Source organism: Prenolepis imparis, unplaced genomic scaffold, assembly GCF_030444845.1.
Source record: "Prenolepis imparis isolate NDT839.2.m4 unplaced genomic scaffold, iyPreImpa1.0 SCAF_216, whole genome shotgun sequence".
In the NCBI taxonomy this organism is placed as follows: domain Eukaryota; kingdom Metazoa; phylum Arthropoda; class Insecta; order Hymenoptera; family Formicidae; genus Prenolepis; species Prenolepis imparis.
Window position 1 is genome coordinate 27,626 of NW_028141374.1, and position 21,162 is coordinate 48,787.

The 21,162-nt window shown below is 45.0% G+C and overlaps 4 protein-coding genes across 4 annotated transcripts; 1 reads left to right on the forward strand and 3 right to left on the reverse strand.

Moving 5' to 3' along the window:
* Window positions 1-1,342: 1,342 nt before the first annotated feature.
* LOC145948033 (uncharacterized) lies at window positions 1,343-2,062 on the reverse strand. Its single transcript, XM_083057800.1, has one exon. It carries the CDS (start codon window positions 2,060-2,062, stop codon window positions 1,343-1,345), a length of 720 nt encoding a protein of 239 aa, XP_082913926.1.
* LOC145948034 (uncharacterized) lies at window positions 2,059-2,529 on the reverse strand. The gene has a single exon (XM_083057801.1). The coding sequence runs from the start codon at window positions 2,527-2,529 to the stop codon at window positions 2,059-2,061; it is 471 nt and encodes a 156-aa protein (XP_082913927.1).
* Window positions 2,530-2,671: 142 nt separating this feature from the next.
* LOC145948035 (uncharacterized) lies at window positions 2,672-3,367 on the reverse strand. Its single transcript, XM_083057802.1, has one exon. The coding sequence runs from the start codon at window positions 3,365-3,367 to the stop codon at window positions 2,672-2,674; it is 696 nt and encodes a 231-aa protein (XP_082913928.1).
* A 17,387-nt stretch (window positions 3,368-20,754) lies between these two features.
* On the forward strand, window positions 20,755-21,162 carry LOC145948037 (uncharacterized). The gene has a single exon (XM_083057803.1). The coding sequence runs from the start codon at window positions 20,755-20,757 to the stop codon at window positions 21,160-21,162; it is 408 nt and encodes a 135-aa protein (XP_082913929.1).

Here is a 21,162-nt window from a genome sequence, read left to right on the forward strand (position 1 = left end):
ACGAGCGTCGGGTCTTTGATTGTTGCCTGCCAGGCCAATGAGAGCTCACGCTGAGCGCCTCGAAAAGTGGTCGCGTTATCGGAGTACATAAACTGGGGATGTCCCCTGCGGGCACAAAAGCGCTGATAAGTTGCTAGGAACGCAGCTGTCGTGCAATCGCTTACAAGCTCGAGATGTATGGCACGAGTGGCCATGCAGACAAATAATGCAATGTACGCCTTATGACTCTTTTGACCCCGCCCCGGAGCGTAGCGAATAAGGAGTGGTCCAGCGTAATCCACTCCGCAATGAATGAACGCGCGAAGCGAGGGACGCACGCGAAAAGAGGGTAAATCCGCCATTAATTCGGTAGCTGTTTCGGATCTGTACCGCGCACATCTTACACAAGAATGCACCACTGTTCGGATTATCGGCCGCGCGCGTAGCAACCAATAATCGCCTCGTAACAGTTACAACGTGAGCGATGGGCCTGCGTGTTGGGCTTGTAAATGAATAGCTTGCACAATCAATTTAACCAGGGGGTGTGACGCAATAATAATGGGATGTTTTGCCTCGTCTGAAAGCTCGGAGTATCGTAATCGTCCGCCTACACGAATTAACCCTTTTTCATCAATAAACGGAGCGAGCGCCGCCAATCGACTTCGTTTTGAAACGGCCTTATGCGATTGCAATCGGTGTTGTTCGTCGAAAAAGAGCTCTGTTTGGATAAATCGAAGCCAGTAAATTCGTGATTGAGAGAGCTCGGCTACGGAGAGCGCGATCGATGAAGCGAATAACGCCGAAGTGTTTACGCGAGATTGATTTTTTTGGCATTGTTTAATAAAGCGCATCATGTAGGCGGTAACGCGCAAAAGTTTTCGCCATGACGAATAGCATTTCGCGAGATCCCAGTCGTCGAGTGGAACGCTGTGATGGGCAACGAGGGACCTTATTTCGGCGAGGGTTTCCTGAGATTCCCCTGCGGCGACCGGCCAACGATCGGGAGACAGCAACAACCACTCCGATCCATTCCACCATAGAGAACAATGTTCCAAATCCGCGACTGACCGTCCGCGTGAGGCTAAATCGGCTGGATTTGTGGTCGTAGGAACATAATGCCAGATCGCGGCAAGAAGCTGTGTTTGGATTTCACTAACACGATTCGCTACAAAAGGTTTCCACTTTGCAGGATGATGTCGAATCCAAGCGAGAGTTATCATTGAATCTGTCCAACAGTGGCACGGAACACCTTTTAACGAGAGAATGTCTTGTATGTAAACCGCGCACTTAACTAGTAACAAGGTGGCTGATAACTCTAACCGTGGGATACTCATGAGTTTGAGAGGAGCGACTTTAGATTTTCCTAGCAGGTGCTTTTAACTGTTCCGTCTAGATTACAAATGCGTAAATAAATGACCGCGCCGTATGCTGAGACTGACGCGTCCGCGAATCCATGAAGTTCGCAATGAAGGTTTTCCGTTCCTTGTCCTGTCCAACGAGGAACTTGACTTTGACGCAACAGGGGGAGTTCGTCGCAATAAGCTTTCCACTGTTTTAGTAAATCGTCGGGCAGGTTATCATCCCAGTTACTGCCGTGTAGCCAAAGTCTTTGCATAATAATCTTAGCTGTGATTGTAACGGGCGTGACCCACCCAAGGGGATCATACATCCTTGCTATTGTAGAGAGAATGGTACGCTTGGTTGGTACGAGAGGTTGAGATATGAAGGTTTGAAAGCGGAAGGCGTCTCGTTCAGGATTCCAAGCAATACCTAGTATTTTGAGGTTTTCTTCTGAAAAGAGTTTATCGCTAGCTAATCCGTGATCAGTCAGATCAATATCACTAACTAGCGTTGGACAATTACTTGCCCATTTACGTAATTGGAAACCAGCTGTTTGAAGCAGCTGCGTCACTTGATTTCGAGTTTGGGTAACGAGCGGTTTGTCATCAGCGCCGAACAAACAATCGACATAGATATTTTCTTGAAGTGCGGGGATAGCTAGAGGGAAACGCCTACCCTCGTCCTGCGCAAGTTGATCTAACACCTTAAGAGCTAGGTAAGGTGCACATGCGGTTCCATTCATGAACCTTGAAGTTGAACCTTGAATGAACATGAAGTTACCGTCCGCAGACGGTACTCCTTGACGACCTCGTCCTCGGGAAATTGCCATAGGATGCGTTGATAATCTGTGTCGCGTGTATCCACCTGAATTTGGCGATACATTTTTGCTATGTCGGCGGTGTATACATAGCGATGTTGACGCCAGCGGAAGAGGATTGCTACAATATCTTGTTGCAATTTTGGACCTATCAATAAGTGATCATTCAATGAAAGACCGTTAGTTGTTTTATGAGACGCGTTGAAGACAACGCGTAATCGAGTTGTAGAGCTTGTATCGCTAACGACTGAGTGGTGGGGAATATAGACGACTTGTGAAGCGCTAGACTCGTCCGATGAGACCTGCGTCATGTGACCAAGATGATAATATTCGCGTAAGAAAGTATGATAGTCGTTTGCTTGATTAGGATGTCGTTTTAGCCTGTTTGCCATTGAACGGAATAATTGCATAGCGGAAGCTTTTGACTCTCCGATGTCGATCGGGGGACCCCGTTTGAACGGGAGTCTTACAATATATCTGCCGGAAGAGTCGCGTGTATGTGTCGTTCGAAAGTGCTTTTCGCATTGTTTTTCTTCAGTAGTGAGGACAAAAAGGAGGTTCTTCAACTTCCCAAAACTGCCGCAATTGCGTTGACAGGTCGTCAGACGCACAGCAGTGATGCGCTGTTAAAACGCGCTGAGATGAAACGTCTAATAAGGTTGGTCCGGATAAAATCCAGCCGAAGATTGTGTTCTGAGCGACAGGTTCATTTAAGGCGCGACGACGAACTCCTTCTAGCAAGGTGGATCCATACAAATCCGCACCAACGATAATATCAATTTTATCGGTACTAGAGGGAGTGTGATCAGCAAGTTCCAATCCTTTCAGATAGTCTAACGATTGAGTACTATTCGCTCTTGGGGGTATATACGTTGTGAGTGATCTCAGGACAAGCGTGGAGGCGGAATACGACGGATCTCGTCCTGAGCGCGACGAAAGAGTGACGCCTACCGCATGCTGGGTCGCAATCGAGGCGCCTCCGACCCCGGATATCGCAATCGAAACGTGGTTTCTCTTTAAGCGTAATCGCTGTGCTAAACGCTCCGTTACTAATGTAACTGCTGAACCTTGATCGAGCAGAGCGCGAAACGTACCATATCGTCCGTCGGAACTACTTACTCTAATCCACGCGGTGGCTAACAAAATACCGGAATTGCTTACGCGTGAATCTGAGAGCAAATGCGAAGTGACTTTATTTTCTTCCGCGGGTTTACCTTCAGTAGGTATCATTGAATTTGTATCAGATAGAGACGGTCGAGCGTCATCGTGCAATAAAGTGTGGTGTGACTTTTGGCACAGCCGACATAAATATTTACTAGGACATTCCTTTCGCAAGTGTTTGCTGCTTAGACAATTAAAGCAACGACGCAGTTTGTTTACAAACTCGCGTCGTTGACTGATTGATTTAGTTTCGAAGTCTGTGCAGGCGGACAATACGTGAGGTTGTTTACAAATCGGACATTTCGAGGTAATTGCGACGTGACTTTGTACAACCGCTTTGTTATTGATTTTTCGTTGAGGAAGAGTGAATGGTAAAATGTTTTCGAGAGCTCGAATTCTCGCGCCGCGAGAAATTCATCAAGGTTTTCGTACGATGGATAATCAGCGGCGTTGCCTAGATGCAACTCCCATGCTTTACGAGTTGTTTTATCTAAACGTTGAGATATAAGGTAAACTAAGAAGTCATTCCAATAATCGACTGGTCGACCGAGGTTCCGCAGTGCTTGAATGGTCATTGAGGTCTTATCACGCAAGGTGGTCAGCTCCGATGCTGACTCCGTCGTAATGCTCGGCATTAAATGCAACGCGTTTATATATTCGTGGACGAGCCGGCGTTGATTATCATATCGTGATGATAAGATTCTCCACGCGACCTTAACATTAGCTTCCGTAATTGGTAAAGTCTTAACTAAATCGCTCGCTTCGCTTTTCAAGCATGACAAGAGGTAATGCATCCGCGTAATGTCGGACAAATCGACATTATTAAGCACTACGAACGTGAAGTGGTCTCGAAACGTCTCCCACTCGATGAATTCGCCACTGAACTTGGGGAGGGTGATGCGGGGAAGAGACGGCGCGGCACGTGCTTCTGTGGTTGTTGAAGTGCTGCGATTTGAACCGTCTTGTGATGAACCTTGAGCTGGATGAGTTAGTTGTTGAAGGCGGTCCGCCATGTAATCCAAGGCTTCGAAAAAGAGCTCCTCGCAATCCAAAAACTGTTCCTCGGTAAAATACGTATTCTTGCTCCGAAGCTCTGGGGTCGATGAAGCAAGAAGTTGTGCATGATTTTGTTCACTCTTACTAAAAGACGTTTTTAACAATATCATACGTTGTTCTACCGCAGCAGCGGATAATTTTGCCTTACCGATCTTCTTAAAATTAATTAAAGCACGCTCAATAGAATTCATAATAGCTAGCTGTTTTTCGATGAGTTCCTCCATCTTGTGACGATGTAATCGAACCCTCGTTACCTTGTAGAATCGTTAACTCGAGCGAACGGAAATCTTGGCGCAAGTCTGGTCTTCAACACGACCGGAAATTCTTGCTTGATTTAAGGAGGATTATCTTGTCGACCCGGAGAATCTTCCCTTTACAGCGGCGGATATCTTCTGCCAGACTCGCCGCGTCGCGTTCTCTCAAATTAGATAAGCACACAATTATTAGAAAGTGATCCGAAACTCGGTTAAGAAGTGGGTACTCAACTCACCGTAGAAATTTATCCGGCTCGAAGGACCAATTTTATGTTCGTCATTGAATGAATGTCAAGTCCGACGGTCATCAACCACCTCCAGAGAAAGCACGTTCCCGTCAAGGTGGCCGGATCAATCGTTGCTTTTGGAGGACGAACACACAGATTCCGGAAATGGCAGGCGAGAATAAGCACCACGGATTTTGTTTCTTATCATCGTTCACTTTATTTATTTCACAAGGAAGAGTAAAGCTTATGGTTTGTCAAAGTTTAATCGCAGGATTTCGATCGTAACAAGGCTTGCCTCAGTGAACACTTGTCGGAGAAACGAGATTCGCGTTGGATTAGCCTTTATGCGCTTTGGAGACGACTACCACGTGTCTCACTATTGTCAATCGCATGCCGCGTTGTGATACCTGTGCAATTTACGTGACCGCTTGGCGTTGCTCTTTTCGTGGGATAACGGAGCAGTTTTGGCATCGAGCGGTCGTCGCAAAACTCTATGATAAACGCCCTCACAAACTGAGATATTCTTTTGGTTTAATACGTAGCAAAAGACGACGTTTCGGACATACGTCCGCTAGCGTTCGTGATCACGTGTCGAGAGAGCGATCGCGGTACGTCTCTGTCGCTGTCGAACGCCGATCGCGGTCGCACGCGGAATTAAATTTCGATGGGTGTTGTCGATAATTGCCTCGCGATGTCGCGATCCATCAATTGATGGAAATCGTATGGTCGACTCGTCAATCGCAATGACTTAAATTTTTTTTAAATCGAGATGCCTATCTTTCTATATAAATCTTAATTCTAAACAAATAAATACTACTTTGAAAGATATTTCAATTATATAATTATATGTTAAGAGTTAGTCTCTGTATTAAAACGATTTGAAGATTATTTTAATTATTATTTATAGTTAGATTAATAATTTATTATTAGTTAATTTGTTTCTCTTTCTCTCATATATTTTCTTAACAAATCAACAATTTTAGTTTGACTAAATTTTCATTATTTGTATCCTTCTATATATATAACTCTTATTTCTAGTAAAATCAATGGAGGCCTCGTTTGAGCTAAATAATTTTTTATTAAAACATGATATTTTATTTTAATATAGCTTTTGTAAACTTCTCAATCTTTTAAGGTTTTCTCATATTATGCTGAACATCTCAAATATGTTTGTTTTTTTATAAAAGTTTTTATAAAAGTTAAAATAAATAAAATTATATAATATGTGTGAGTGTGGACTCTCTCTCTCTCTCTCTCTCTCTCTCTCTCTCTCTCTCTCTCTCTCTCTCTCTCTCTCTCTCTCTCTCTCTCTCTCTCTCTCTCTCTCTCTCTCTCTCTCTCTCTCTCTCTCTCTCTCTCTCTCTCTCTCTCTCTCTCTCTCTCTCTCCCCCTCTCCCTCTCCCTCTCCCCCTCTCCCTCTCCCTCTCTCTCTCTCTCTCTCTCTCTCTCCCCCTCTCCCTCTTCCTCTCCCTCTCCCTCTCCCTCTCCCTCTCCTTCTCTCTCTCTCTTGTTCGAATTGTTCAATATTGAATATTATATATTTAATCCGTATTATAATTTTTATATTACAACGATATATTGTGTTTTAAAGGTGTTGTGTGCCTCGAGCAAGGCACTGGGGTTGCGCCGAATTAAGGATGAGGATCCTCGGGTCGTGCAGGACTTCGTAGGAAGTTAGGAGTGTTGTACTCTTTTCTTTCTCTTAAAATACACTTTTATTTCTGATTAAATTTGGTTTCACTTTATTTCTCGTTATTTCTTTAATTAAATATTCGCGTAACATTCGAGGTTTGGCTAGCGAGCGTTTATTAGTAATTCTTCTTAATGATTCAGATTTTTATTAGTAAGTCTCGTCCTGATGTTCCGGATTCTTATTAGCGACTCCGTCTTGGTGTTTAGGAGTTTTATTCGAGACTGCCTTCGCGGGCGGGCTCTCCGTCTTATATCTTCTTTTGTTCTTTGATTTTCAACGGGCGAGGCCCTTGGAAACAAGTCCCCGATTGGTTAATAATATTCACGCGTTTTTGGTCTAAATGCAAGCGAAGCAGGTCGAAGTCCCTGGCCTTCACTTGCAGCTCGCGATTTCCGTGCTTCGTGCGTGTTTCGCTGCGTTAGCGTTTTCGTTCGACGAGCGCTTGGCTAGAGCGCTCGTTTATAAGTAAAAATGTTTTATAATATTCTTATTCCTAATAATTACTGGTTATAGTTCGGGCTATAACATCCCTCCCCCATAAAAAAAAGAAAAACGGAGGTACGAAGTTTTTCGCTTTCTTATCTTATTTTTGTTAAGATTATTTCTAATGCTACGTACAGTTATAATTCCCGTTTACATTATAGTATTATAATCGTTTCTTATTTCTAAAATCTAGTACTTTGGCTTTGTTAATTCTAAGCGATGCTGCAGCGTTGCAGATTAATAGTGTGAGTGTCCTGTGATAATATATTAAGTGTTAATTTTATCTTTAATGGTTTTGGTTCGCAATTTTTATTATCAGGTGAAGTAAGTATTAGTTTTCTATAACTAGTTTTAGTCTATTCGCATGCATGTACACTGCTTTTCTTCCCTTTTTTACTATGTAGTTAACGTTGGAGTTCTTTTTTGGTAATTACGTTGACGGGCGAGGTGTCGGCGCGCATGTTTGAGTCATGAGTGTCGCCCGTGTGTATTGTATATATTTTGTGTGCGTTATCTTCACATATGTCTTCTACGGTTACGAGCGGCGTACTAATCTCTACCGTTTCATCGGTCATATTAATTATACTGACGGGGCACACAAAATTTTTTGGTTTTACCAGGCTTCGTCCGATATATATTCCCGGTGCTGTTTCTTCGGCCTTTATCACGCCTATCTTATTACGATTCGTTGCCGCTTGTATTATTGTTTCGCTACGCGGTTTTAATTGAATTTTATTGTACGGTCGTAATTTTAATATGGCATTTCCTATTTGAATCTCCTGTTTTTTGTAATCGCACGCGACTTGTTTTTGTAGAAAATCCATTCCTATGATCCCTTCGTATTCCATTGGGAAGTCGTCCTTTACGACATAAATGGCGTGTTTGATTTTTCGGCTGCCTAGGTCGATAGTCGCGTAAAATTTTCCTATTGTTCGCGCTTTATGCCCGGTTATGCCGATCAAAGTAATTTTGTCGTTATATATCTCTGTTTTGCCTTTTAAATGTTTGACCTTTATTAGAGAGACAGTAGCTCCAGTGTCGTAGAGCATGTTAATTTTGCCGTTCTTTACTTCGCATATAGGTAGAGTTATCAAGTTCAGGCTTGCTGCTCCACGAGACATTTGTCGCACGTGTATTACCTGATATTCTATCGCGCGTGTCTTTTTATTCTTTTCTTCTTGCTGTTCTTCCTCGTCACTGCTATACTCGGATTCGGTATCTCTTTTTCGCGATTGCGGTTTCTTACGGTTTTCAATTTTATTAATGCTTCGCGATTTTTTATTATCGGTTCCCTTATCGCGGTCCGGTGTATTTGTTTCCGGCCTTCCATTTAAAGTCCAACACTCGTCGCGATTATGTCCGCGTTTTTTGCAATAATTGCAGAATTTCTCTACGGTATTTGCGCGAGGGGGCTTGTCCGGTTTGGGGAGTGCGTATGTACTGTTGCGGCAATCGCGTCCATAATGCCCCGATTTTCCGCATTTATAACATTGTGTACGTGGAATTGGTTGCGAGTCACTTGATTCGGCTTTATGTTTGTCCTGAGACCGAGGGTTTTCGAGAAGTTTTTCTTCTTCGCCCGCGCCGGTTATCGCTTCCTGCAGTGTCGTATATCGTTGCGCTCGAACGAGAATTTTGAGGTCGCTTCGGAGCCCGATTTGGAAGTTAATCAATGCTTGGTGTTTGATTGTTTGGTGAATAGCGCGTTTAAACATGGGGGGGTGGTCTTTCCCTTCAATCATGGAATTGTATAACTTCATGGCCAATAGGTCGACGCGTTGGCCGAAATCATGCGCGTTTTCGTTCGTTTTTTGTTTTAACGAGTTGAATTCTAATTGTAGATGCATCGTGCTCTGTTTTGTTTGGTAACATTCTTCTAATTGTTGTTTGAGTTCTTCGTACGTTTGGATATCATGCGTTTCAAAATCTTGCATGGCCTTTCCGTCTAATTTTGTATATAATATTGCTTGAATTAATGACTCTTCGTCCGCGGGATTTATGTTCTGCATGGCATATGTGCACGCGTTTAAAAATTTTTGAAGCTTCTGTTGCGAAGTTCCGTCGAAGTCTGGGATCATTGTCCTTGCTTCTTTCAGGGTTAAATATCGCGAAGAGGTACTGCGTCGGTTCCTGATATCATTTTCGGATCTTCCGTACGTGTACGTTGCGTTGGGGTCGTCGTTGTATGTTTCGCGGCGATCCGTGTATCGGTTTCCCTCGGGGCGGTACCCGTATCGCGTCTGTCGTACTTCTCTCATATTTGCAGGGCGATCGTTTATTTGGTCGCGTAAGGAATCTACTTCTGTTCTCAATTCCCGGATTTCTTGTATGAGCTCAGTGAGTAGGGCGTTATTCGGATCGGATACTGGACGTCCGGCGTCTGCATAACACGCGGCGGCATTACCGTCGATTATTGATCGTAAGTGTTCGATTTCCCTGTCGACATCTTCAGGGGGGGCATTCCGCGTCGGAGGGTTTCGTCTCATGTCGTCCTCGCTTTGCGTGCCTAAAACGCTATCGTCGACTGATACGGGGGAATAGTTTCTCCTAACCGAAATTCGCTCGGAAGACGCGCGATCCGAGGGACGTCTTCTTTCGTCTAAATTAGAAGGACGTACGTTTTCCTCGATAGGTTCGGCACCTGATTCTGGTGAGCTAGCGTCCGAGTAACGTCTATCTAAATTTGTGCGTACGTTATCGCGAATGTCGCGTACCGCTTCCTCGGCTACTTGTACGGGTGTTACGGAACCGAATCTACGATTAAGTTGAGCTGGTCCGCTCCAGAATCGTGGCTTAAATGAGACGCGTTTTTTAGGTCGTTCCGACATTGAGTAACTTCGGGCTTATTTCTCGACGCTAGAGGGGTTTCTCCCTTACAAGAGTATTTTTATAATAGTTAGTTTCGCGCTTACTGTCAGTTCGTGCCTTTAGTACGCTTTCGTCAAGACTATCGAAAGGGAACTTGCGTTTAACGGTGACGTTCGCGGGTAATTCAACTTCGCTTCTGTTTGAGTATTCGCTCTCTAATTTTCACGAACTCGCTCGAGTCTTTCTAAAGTTAATGGTAACGCTTGAATCGCTCACTTCGCGGAATCGCTATGTATCCACGACTTGTTTAATATCGGTTGCCGGGAGGTTTCGTGTCCTTCCGACTTTCACGCAGAAATATTATAAGGATCGGACTTACAGTATTACGGTTCGCATCGTTACGCTCTTTATCGCTCGGTACGGTTTGGCTGCTGCTAATGCAACTCGATCGCTCGTGGGCTGATAACGGCTGGCGGCTCGATGCTCGTGCTTGACACGGCAGGTCGTCGCTCCGTGATGACGCGTTGTCCGTGAGATTGTCGCAGGTCGGCGTTGTCCTTGGGACGTTGGCGATCCTACTCGATACTCAGCTGCTTGCTTATCGCTCTTCGTATTGCTTGCGTTGTCCGTCCTTCTCACACTGCACTGTGGCTTCTGCTTATTTCCGTCAGCTGTTTTTCTAACTGACGTGCCTGCTTCCACACGTTGTGTATGTGTGTATTGCGGGTCTTAATTTTTAGTATGCTGCTTTCTGTGTTGTCCGTCGATTATTTCGACGTGCCTGATTTTTCTAATTTTGGTTGTATTGTTTTTCAGGTCTTCAGGTTCCTGCTGGTCCTGGCGGTCCGTCGGCGCGATCCCACCGCTGCCACCAAATTGTTGTGTGCCTCGAGCAAGGCACTGGGGTTGCGCCGAATTAAGGATGAGGATCCTTGGGTGCAGGACTTCGTAGGAAGTTAGGAGTGTTGTACTCTTTTCTTTCTCTTAAAATACACTTTTATTGCTGATTAAATTTGGTTTCACTTTATTTCTCGTTATTTCTTTAATTAAATATTCGCGTAACATTCGAGGTTTGGCTAGCGAGCGTTTATTAGTAATTCTTCTTAATGATTCAGATTTTTATTAGTGAGTCTCGTCCTGATGTTCCGGATTCTTATTAGCGACTCCGTTTTGGTGTTTAGGAGTTTTATTCGAGACTGCCTTCGCGGGCGGGCTCTCCGTCTTATATCTTCTTTTGTTCTTTGATTTTCAACGGGCGAGGCCCTTGGAAACAAGTCCCCGATTGGTTAATAATATTCACGCGTTTTTGGTCTAAATGCAAGCGAAGCAGGTCGAAGTCCCTGGCCTTCGCTTGCAGCTCGCGATTTCCGTGCTTCGTGCGTGTTTCGCTGCGTTAGCGTTTTCGTTCGACGAGCGCTTGGCTAGAGCGCTCGTTTATAAGTAAAAATGTTTTATAATATTCTTATTCCTAATAATTACTGGTTATAGTTCGGGCTATAACAAAGGTGTAGCTGAATATACGGTATGTTTCCGGAACCGGTAATTTTTTTAAATTTACAGTGCCAATCTATTATAAATCATAATTCTAAACTATAACCAATACTACTTCAAAAGATATTTCAATTATATAATTAGATATTAAGAGTCGAATTTTGGATTAAAACGATTATTTAGTCAAAAAGTTTATTTTTTTCTTCTCGCAATATTATAATGTATAATAATATCACTGATTTTGATTTGACTGTATTTTTATTTTTTTTATTAAAAATTGATATCAATTTTATATTCAGAAAGTTTCTAATAAGCTTCTGCAGCATTCATCTTTCTTTTATAATATTCTGTTTTATCAAATTGAAGCGATATATTCTTATTTTTACAATATAGTAAGTTTGCATTTTTGAATATGTGGCATCTTTCAGAACCGATAAAATTTTTTTTTTTAATATTGTACTTTTCTTTATTTTGTCGCAAGATATATTTAATTCATTAAAATATTATCTAATGTGTAATTTTTTTAGGAAACTAAGATAGCCAGTCATGTCCTGTATGATATTGCTTAAAATGTGATAAATGTTTAATAAAGAATGTTTTTGTTTACTATATTATTGGTTAATAACAATCAAATCAATATGAATTATTATTCATATTTTTTGTAAAATTGCAAATTATCACACAAGAAATCTTCACATAAAATAAATCGGAATAAATTATGGAATACAGCTTCCTGTATTTTACCGGCAATAACAAAATTGAAATGAATTAATATAATAAGATATTAAATTATGTATAATAAATACTTACCTCGGAACGATATTTTAATAATATAGTTAGATTTTAAAAGCTTTGAATTAAAACAAAAAAGTTTATTTATCTTTTCTCTTGATATTACAAAAACATCAATGATATTGATTAGAATGATTAGATTTTTATTATTTTTTAATAAAACTTGATGTTATTAGTTGATTTTAATAAGACTTTTTAATTAAGCTTTTAAAGCCTTTAATAAAGCCTTAATTAAGGCTTTAAGTTTCAATTGCTTTCAAGTTTCTCTTATATTATGCTGTTTCATCATATTAAAGCGATATAGTCTTATGTTTAGAATATTGCAAATTTATTTGCATTCTTGAACATATGGCATGTTCCAGGACCTGTTTTCGATATACACTCAAAATTTTTTAATTTGCGCTATATCTTGCAGTACATATATATATATATATATATATATATATATATATATATACAGGGTGTCCCAGAACTGGCGAAGAAGCTTTTAATGACAGATTCTTCATGAAATTCTAAGTCGAAAAGTTCTTTACAAAAATGTGATCCAATGAATAGAATTTGAATGGTGAGGCATTGAAGTTGACGTATGGGAACGCATGAAATTCGCGCGGTCAGGAGCGTAACGGCCAAGCTCGGCACGGGTACAACATATAACTCGTGTATCGCGCCGATGCGTGTTTATTGTTACTCTATAATATTCTGTTATTAATAATATGAATTAATTATTCTCATTAATAATAATATTTATCTTTATCAATTAATAATTTTGTGTACTTGACCTACTGGTTGAATATCCTTAAACTATTTGAAATTTTTTATATTCTTCTCTGAAACTTTATTTCAATATTACACTATTATTTAATTATTCATTAACTATTTATTTATTTTTTTCTATTTTTCAATATTTATTATTTACTCATTATTTATTAATTTCAGTTATTTGAGTAATTAATTAATTAATTGATAAAATTATGATTAATTTGTTATTTATTAATTTATTTTAAATTTGTCATTTGTTAAGTTAGTCTAATCAATATCTCGCATATCCCATAGTTTAAGGATATTCAACCAGTAGGTCAAGTACACAAAATTATTAATTGATAAAGATAAATATTATTATTAATGAGAATAATTAATTCATATTATTAATAACAGAATATTATAGAGTAACGATAAACACGCATCGGCGCGATACACGAGTTATAAGTTGTACCCGTGCCGAGCTTGGCCGTTACGCTCCTGACCGCGCGAATTTCATGCGCTCCCATACGTCAACTTCAATGCCTCACCATTCAAATTCTATTCATTGGATCACATTTTTGTAAAGAACTTTTCGACTTAGAATTTCATGAAGAATCTGTCATTGAAAGCTTCTTCGCCAGTTCTGCGACACCCTGTATATACTTATTTAGTCTGTGTCACTTTGTCATGTTTTGAATAGAAACATTACTGTCTTTCTCACTGTCATTATGTCATATACGTTTGAAGCATAAGTTACAAAAATAAATCAATTATTATAACTTTACATATAAAGGTAAACTATATTTGGATAATTCACCTTTTTATGTGCAATAATTTTATAATATGTAATCAAATCCGCCAAATACATATGTATATACTGCGACGACTTTTTTCTTCCGATTCGTGCGCGGCAAATCGGAAGAATGGAGCCGTGTCGTCTACAAAAACGAGACAGATATATTTATTAATTAATTCGCGCGGGTGAGCTAAGGTGTTGATCGCTCCGCGCGTACCGCAACGGAGACAAGGGCCGTAATTACTACTAACGATGCTTAGGGCGTCAGACGCGATCTTTCGCGCGTCAATCTGCGAAATAATCCGACGCGAAATCTTGGCCGAAAACCCGCTACGGGCCGGTCAGCTCTCCTAACGGTAGAGGGGCAGAGTGGTGTTGCAGCGAAACCAATAGATTCGAGAATAGTAAAATCGCGAATGTTAAACGCAAGTGTTACAATCTACGGGACGAGACGAGACACGAAATAGACTTGATATATTTAATACTATTGATAACAGAAATTTATTATAAAAAGAAATATAAAGAATTATAAAGAAATATACGAATTAACAAATAATACAAAATTGAGACGAAAATAACGTGTTATGACAATGCGAAAAGAATACGAAGTCCTCGCTTCGAGTATTACTAACGGTAACTGAGATTTACAAAAAAATAATAATAGAACCACGGGACGAACAATAACAACTCGTAATAAGAACAACGCTACGCAGGCGAAATCAAAAGCCAAACTAAAGCCGGTTAACAATAATCAGGAGACAGTCTCGCGCGGCGCCATCCGCTATCCTTCCGACAGCCCGTGGCCGAGATCTCGCTCTCTTTCACTCTCGCGTTCGCGCTTTCGCGTGCTCTTTCTCACGCTCGCGCTCTCTCGCCGATGGTCGCGAATATTATGTATTCTCGCTATCATAACTACGTTACACGAACTCTCTTTCCGTACGCTTTTCACTCGGATCGATAAATAATTCCGCGACGAAATCCTCACGCTACAACGACATTTACTCAATCGCACGACACAATTATACTACGACGCGACAACGCACAGTCGCGATACGTAAACCCGACCGAATCCCGGAGAGACGATAATTACGCGTACTTTAATTGACGGACTGACGGTCTCGGAAACTCTCGCCACTTAACGTCGATCGCTCGCAAACGCTAAAGCACTAAAGGTCGGGCCGAGCCCTCAAATTCCTTTAATCTATAGTCACACGAACAGCTCGCGACGACGCTAGAGTGGCTAAGGCTCGGACATACATGAACGTAATTAATATAGCGTACACGGGTAACCTCACCGATAAATACTCTCTCTTCCTGAGCACCCTTGCGTCTTCGGGACTTCGGAATCTCGGTAGCCTCGAGATCAGCTGACGCTCGGTAACGGGCACGCACCACGTAGGACAGGCAGCACAAGAGTGTCGAATCTACTGCCCCGAATCGATATCAGGACTCAATCCTGCGCGAAAGGGGTTGCGCGACCCAATTATCGCTTCGCACGACTGATCGCCCCTGCGATGTCATTGCCCTGTTTTGAGGATTGGCGTGATCCGCGCTGTAACGGCCGTGCCCTTGATTCGTCCAAATGCCAATTTTTTTCAATAGTGTTGTTTCGGATGGTTTTTATGTCCTTGTCCTGCTGTCTGTATTATTTCGTTCGGTCCTCTCGACAACGCTCCGTGTACGAAAAAAAATAAAAATAAACGCGAATTAATAATATGATTTCGGTATCGCAAGCCGTCTCTCCGGGGAAAATCGGTGGCTCTCGTGCTCTCTCTCTCGCGTGGCGCGGCCGCTCGGCCCTTGCCCCGCGATTTCGGAGTGACTCGCGTCGTGACGGCCACGTCACAATACATATAAATGTACGTACATCTGGATGTACAGACCCGGAATCTGCCTTTGTATATCATACGGCAGATTCCAGAACGTCCTGGAAACTGTCGTAGAACCTAAATTTTTTCCAGGACAGTCCTGGAAAATGCCAAATGTCTTGGAATCTGCTTATACAAAACGTCAAAAGTCCCGGAAACTGCCCCTGGACATACATATATCTATATATGCATATACGGAATATTAAATTATACAAACAATATAAAGTATAGATTAATTATTAATTATTTATAAAACAATTGCGATATCACGAATATCCTTATCCTTATTATAATTAATAAATCGATCCTGCAATTCGAAATTTTTGCTGCGCGCTTTCTTAATCTGAATTATTTAGATCTTCAAAAATATCTTCTACAAAAATATGTAACTAACAGCTGCATACTTTTTCTTAAAAACAATTATGTTTTCTTTACACTAACTGATTCCTCTCATTATTTTGTACATTATTGTTATTCTATTTACTCGATCCTGTGATACGATCGTTCTAAATCCGAATTATACTTGTTAGATATATTTGATAAATTGAACAATAAAGCATCGAACAAAATATATTTGTTTCTAAATATTTCCGAAACATTTTATGTACTATGACATATATTTACGAAAAATATTAAATTATAATTGCATTTCAAAATATAGAGATTAATTATTTATTAAAATTTATTATATTTATTAAATAATTATTAATGAATCACCGAGGGGTGAAAAGTGGCCCCGCATGTTCAGTATCTGGCTGACATGCGGTGGTCCCGGGTTTGAATCCAGTTCGAACCAATCACCCCATATGCCTGCTTGGAACTGGTGGAAGAAAAGGATAAACGGAGTCGATGAAAGGAGGGGGAACAGGATGAGTTAAAGGAATGAAGGAAGGAGGAAAGAAGGGAGACAGGGAGAGCGAGAAGGAAAAGGAGAAAGGAGGTGAGACGAGAGACGAAGGAGAATAGGAGACCCTCTCGAGGGTCACGACCTTGTCGTGGTGAGAGGGCTCACCCTAATGCAGAGGATAGTCTGCATTGGGGTGCTAACAGTGACCCGTACGGCTTCGGCTGTACATGAAAGACCACCCGCGCCTGGGGTGGCTCCTCCCTATTTGGAGGGACGGGGCCCACTTTCCCGAAAGGGGGCCTCCCCTCGTTTGTTGAGAGGGGATGGACCGTAGGTAAGGGATGGCGACCCGGAATTCAAACGCCCGGCTGGCTCAGAGCCGATAGGGGAGAACTTGCACGGTGCTGCTGCACCAGTTCTCCTTCTGGGGGGCGGGAGGATTTGGTGGGAAGGACACTGCACGGCGCTGCTGCACCAGTCCTTTCCCACCAGTCATCACGGCTTCGGCCGTGGTGACGGGAGAGGATGTGGGTGCCGGTCGCCTGGGTGTCTGGGGTTGGGGCGGCGGGAAATCTCCCGTCGCTCGCGGTCTGGCATTCGGTGCGAAGCGGCGTCCCACAGTGGGGAAATCTTCTCTGGCGGTGAGGGGGACGTGGTCCTTCTCATTGGCGCTTCATCCCAGGAGGACGGAGGACGGCGGGGAGATATGTCCGAAGATATTCGGGCATCCGGAAGCCTCCGGATCCGCCGTCCGGGCCTCACCCTCGAGCCACCCGGACGTATTCCGGGCTCGGGTCGGAGGGGGGGTGATGGCTTAACGACCGGAGCATGGAGCCAAGAGAGTCCTCGGACTCCGGAGGCCCTTCCCCGGTTGGTCGCCGGAGCCGCTCGGACGTTTTCCGAGGCGGGGCCCGGCGACGCGAGAAATATTTCCGGCCGGTCGGGACCGTTACCCTTTCCGAACCGACCGGCCGGAAAAGGCGCTAGTCCCTCCTAAAGCCATATGGCGGGAGGGACGTGCTGGCCGCCACGGCGGGTAAGGCTGGGCCGGGGAACGGCGACCCAGCCCCAATCGTCCGTGGGGCCCCCCGCGTGGCGCCACCCTGCGGAGTGCCCCTGTTGTCGGAGGCAGGGGACCCCTGAAAGCCTATGGTGAGTAGGGGGCTCGGAGTCCAGTGGTGGGGGTGCGCGTATTCCCCACAATCCTGTGACATAAGCCAGCTCCCCGGAGATACCCAGGGCCCGGTTAGGGGATGATGCCGGTCATGTTTCGGGTCATCCCCTGGCCGGTGGGAGATATGCCGGCTGGCGGAGCTCCGCAGGGACAGTGGGATAAATTAAAATGAAGATCTCACAAAACAAGATTACAGAGGAGGGAGGAGCGCGCAACACACGCAGAAGGGAGGCCTCTGCATCACGCGCAGAGAAGAATAACAGTGCCTGCACTGTCAACGCAGACGCTAGTACCTCGCAGAGAGTTGTACGCCAACCAGTAATAAATCTAGTACGCGTCGACTCAAACAACAGCCTCTCCTCAGCATATTCGGAGAGAGCTGCCAGCGAGGGAGGACCAAATAGGCTGGAGAGGCGTGTACGCCAAACCAGGGCAGATAGGTCCGCCGCGAGGAACAACATACTCGCGGAGAAGAGAGGAATTTCTAGGTCGGAGGCGAAGCTGGATCCATTAGGACACGATAGCCACTGTCCTCATGGATTTCTCCCCCGATATAGAAAGATCGCGGAAGATGTCAGTAAAGGAGGGAGAGGAGGAAGAAGGGCTTCCTTCCATCCCGGTAAAAAGGAGGCCGGGATGTCCCACTACTACCGGGGAGTGGGACAAGAAGAAAGAGAGAATGGCGAAGGAAGCCAAAGAGGAGGAGGAGAGGAGTGAGAGTGAGAGGGAAATCCTTGATCGTCTCATCGAGCCAGCTCTGTCAAAATCGTAAAAGTTGTTCTTGGAGAGGATTAAGGACAAAGAGGACGAATTCGAGAATAGTCCAATCTCGAATTTGGAGGCGGTGGTGTCCGAGAGGACGACCAACTTATATAAGGTAGCCGTCAGCTCGGGCACCATGAAGGGTTCCTTGAGTAAAATGGCCAGGGACTCCGCCGCGGATATGTGCGCGGCGGCCACAATCCTGGCCATAAAAGCCCAGAACCCTAAGGATGTACCCCTGGACAAGCAGCTAGAGGAAATCCGCCGAGAGATGCAGCTGCTGAAAATGGAGAATCAGGAGCTGCGTCAAACGTTGGAGAGAAGAAAGAAAAGGTCGAAGAAAACAGATGGGGAAAGGGAAGAGGAGATGGCAGAGATAGCCCCCCCTCTTAGCAAACCGCTCGGCGAGGAGAGAGTATCACTCGACAGGAAAAAGAAGAGGACCAGGGATTGGGTCAACGGGGCCTCGCTTCCACCAGAAGATGGGGAGGCCCCGTCGACCATGGAAACGGCTGATGAAATCTCATACCCACCCTTGAGTGGGGAGACCTCAACAGCCAAGGAGGAAGACAGGACAAGGGACGAGGAAATGGACGTTGATGTAGAGGGGGGAGAACTTGATTTTACTGAAAAGAACTTCCCCCCTCTCAAACCAAGTAAGGCCTCAACAAGGGAGGAAAGAGGAACCCTCCACATCGTCCAGGGTAGAACTGAATTAATAGTTCCCCCCGGAACGACCAGAAAAGAGGACGAGGACCGAGAAAGGGAGATCGCATTTATTGCGAAATTAGAGGGGATAGTAGAGCGCATCCTGGACCAAAGACTAGGAGCTCATCCCCTCTTACAGAGAGAGGAAGGAGGCGGAGAAGGCGGCCAAGACGCAGCAGCAGCAACAACAACAACAACAGCAGCAGCAGCAGCAACGCCAACAGCCAAAAGTCATCCCGCATCCAACAAGCATTAAAGCCCCAGCTAAGGTGTCCCCCCGGTCACTGAAGCAGCGGGCAAGGGAGCCTCGACAAAGCTCAAGATAAAGAGCGTCGAGGTTCCCGACAAGAAAATAAAGGTTATGCCTGTCACGACCTTGAACCCCCCGCGCGACCAGCCACCACACGTACACTTATACAGAGTAAAGTGACTGGCGGAGGAGGAAAGGCAAAGGGACCAGAGGCAGCGAAACAGCAGCCTCCCAAAAATAAAACCACGCCTCTGCAGACGAAGAAGGCTGTCCCGCAAAAAGGGGAACAACAGCAACCAACAACGTCTGCGGAGACGTGGACAGAAGTGGTCTCACGAAAGGCCAAGAAAGCCCAATTGGCGGGAAAAGGGGGCAAGGCGGCAGCAGCACCACCAGCAGCGGCTACAACCGCCAAGAAACCCCCTTCGAAGAAGAAGGAGAAGAGACAACAGCCAGCTAAACCAAGGAAAGAGCCACAGCTGGCTGCAGTCACTGTGACGTGCCCCCCAGGAAGGTACGAGGAGACCATTCGGGAGGCGCGTCAAAAAGTTAAACTTGAGAGCCTCGGTATCTCCGGAGTCAAGATCCGGAGAGCTATTACCGGAGCTCTCATGTTCGAAGTGCCCGGCAAGGGTAGCCAAGGATTGAAACCAAACTGGCCACCAGCCTGAGGCAGGCCCTTGCCGGTAAAGAAGGGGTCCGGGTTCAAAGGCCCCAGAAGGACGCAGAGATAAGGATTCGGGGGCTCGATGAATCTATTGTAGCCCCCGAAATCTCAGAAGCAGTCGCCCGAGTGGGCGAGTGCGAGGAAGAGGAAATCCGCCTGGGGGAGATAAAAGACCCCAGGCGGAATGGGAGTAGTGTGGGTTCGCTGCCCTTTGAAGGCAGCAAACAAGATTATAAAGGAGGGCCAATTAAAAATCGGCTGGGCACTCGCGCGCGTAGAGTTACTAGACTCACGCCCCCTTCAGTGCTACAAATGCCTGGAGGGTGGGCACGTGCGCGCGCGGTGCCCAAATAATGTTGACCGCAGCGGTAGATGTTACCATTGCGGCCAAGAAGGACACACAGCAGTACGCTGTGCAGCGGAGGTAAAGTGCCCGGTGTGCAGCGACAGAGGACTGCCCGCTAACCATCGCGCGGGCGGCAAGTCGTGCACACCGGTGCACAAAGGGAAGTAAGGGGTCCCACTCAACCGAGTGACCGGAAGCCCCTCTGCCCCTGCAACAGCCGCTCCCGCGACACAGAAGAAAAACGCGGAAGAGGCGACTGCCAACAAGAAGAAGAAGGAGAACGCGCCCGAGGAGACACCCCTCTCCACTGAAACTCCCACACAGGAGGAGCCCAAGGAAAGGAGGACTCCGCGGACGCGCTCGAAGAGAATGGAAGAGAAGGTGCTTCCCGCAGGCGGAAGTAAAAAACAGCGCCTGCGGGAAGACCTCAGAGAAGGAAACCCCACCGCGATGGAGGTCGCGGCGGAGAAGGAGGCCATGAGGACAGGGCAAGATGGCCTGTAAAGTGTTGCAGGCCAATCTCAACCACGCGAGGGACGCCCAGGACCTCTTCATCCATAATCTGGCGGAGAAAGACTGTGGCTTGGGTATCGTAGCCGAGCCGTACAGAGTACCCAAAAAGACAAATTGGGTGCAAAGTACGGACGGCTTGGCTGCGATCACCCGAAGGAACGCGCCCACGTCTCCCCCACTTAGGTTCATACAAGCCGGGGAGGGACACGTGGTGGCCCAGTGGGGGTCCATCGTAGTAGTGGACGTGTACCTCTCGCCCAGTCTACCCAGTCGCCCAGATAAACAGACTTACGGCGAGAGGTTACGCGCCCTAGAGAGGCAGATCAACAGCCGTCGCCCCGCCCCCGTGATTATGGCGGGGGACTTCAACGCCAAATCTGGCGTTTGA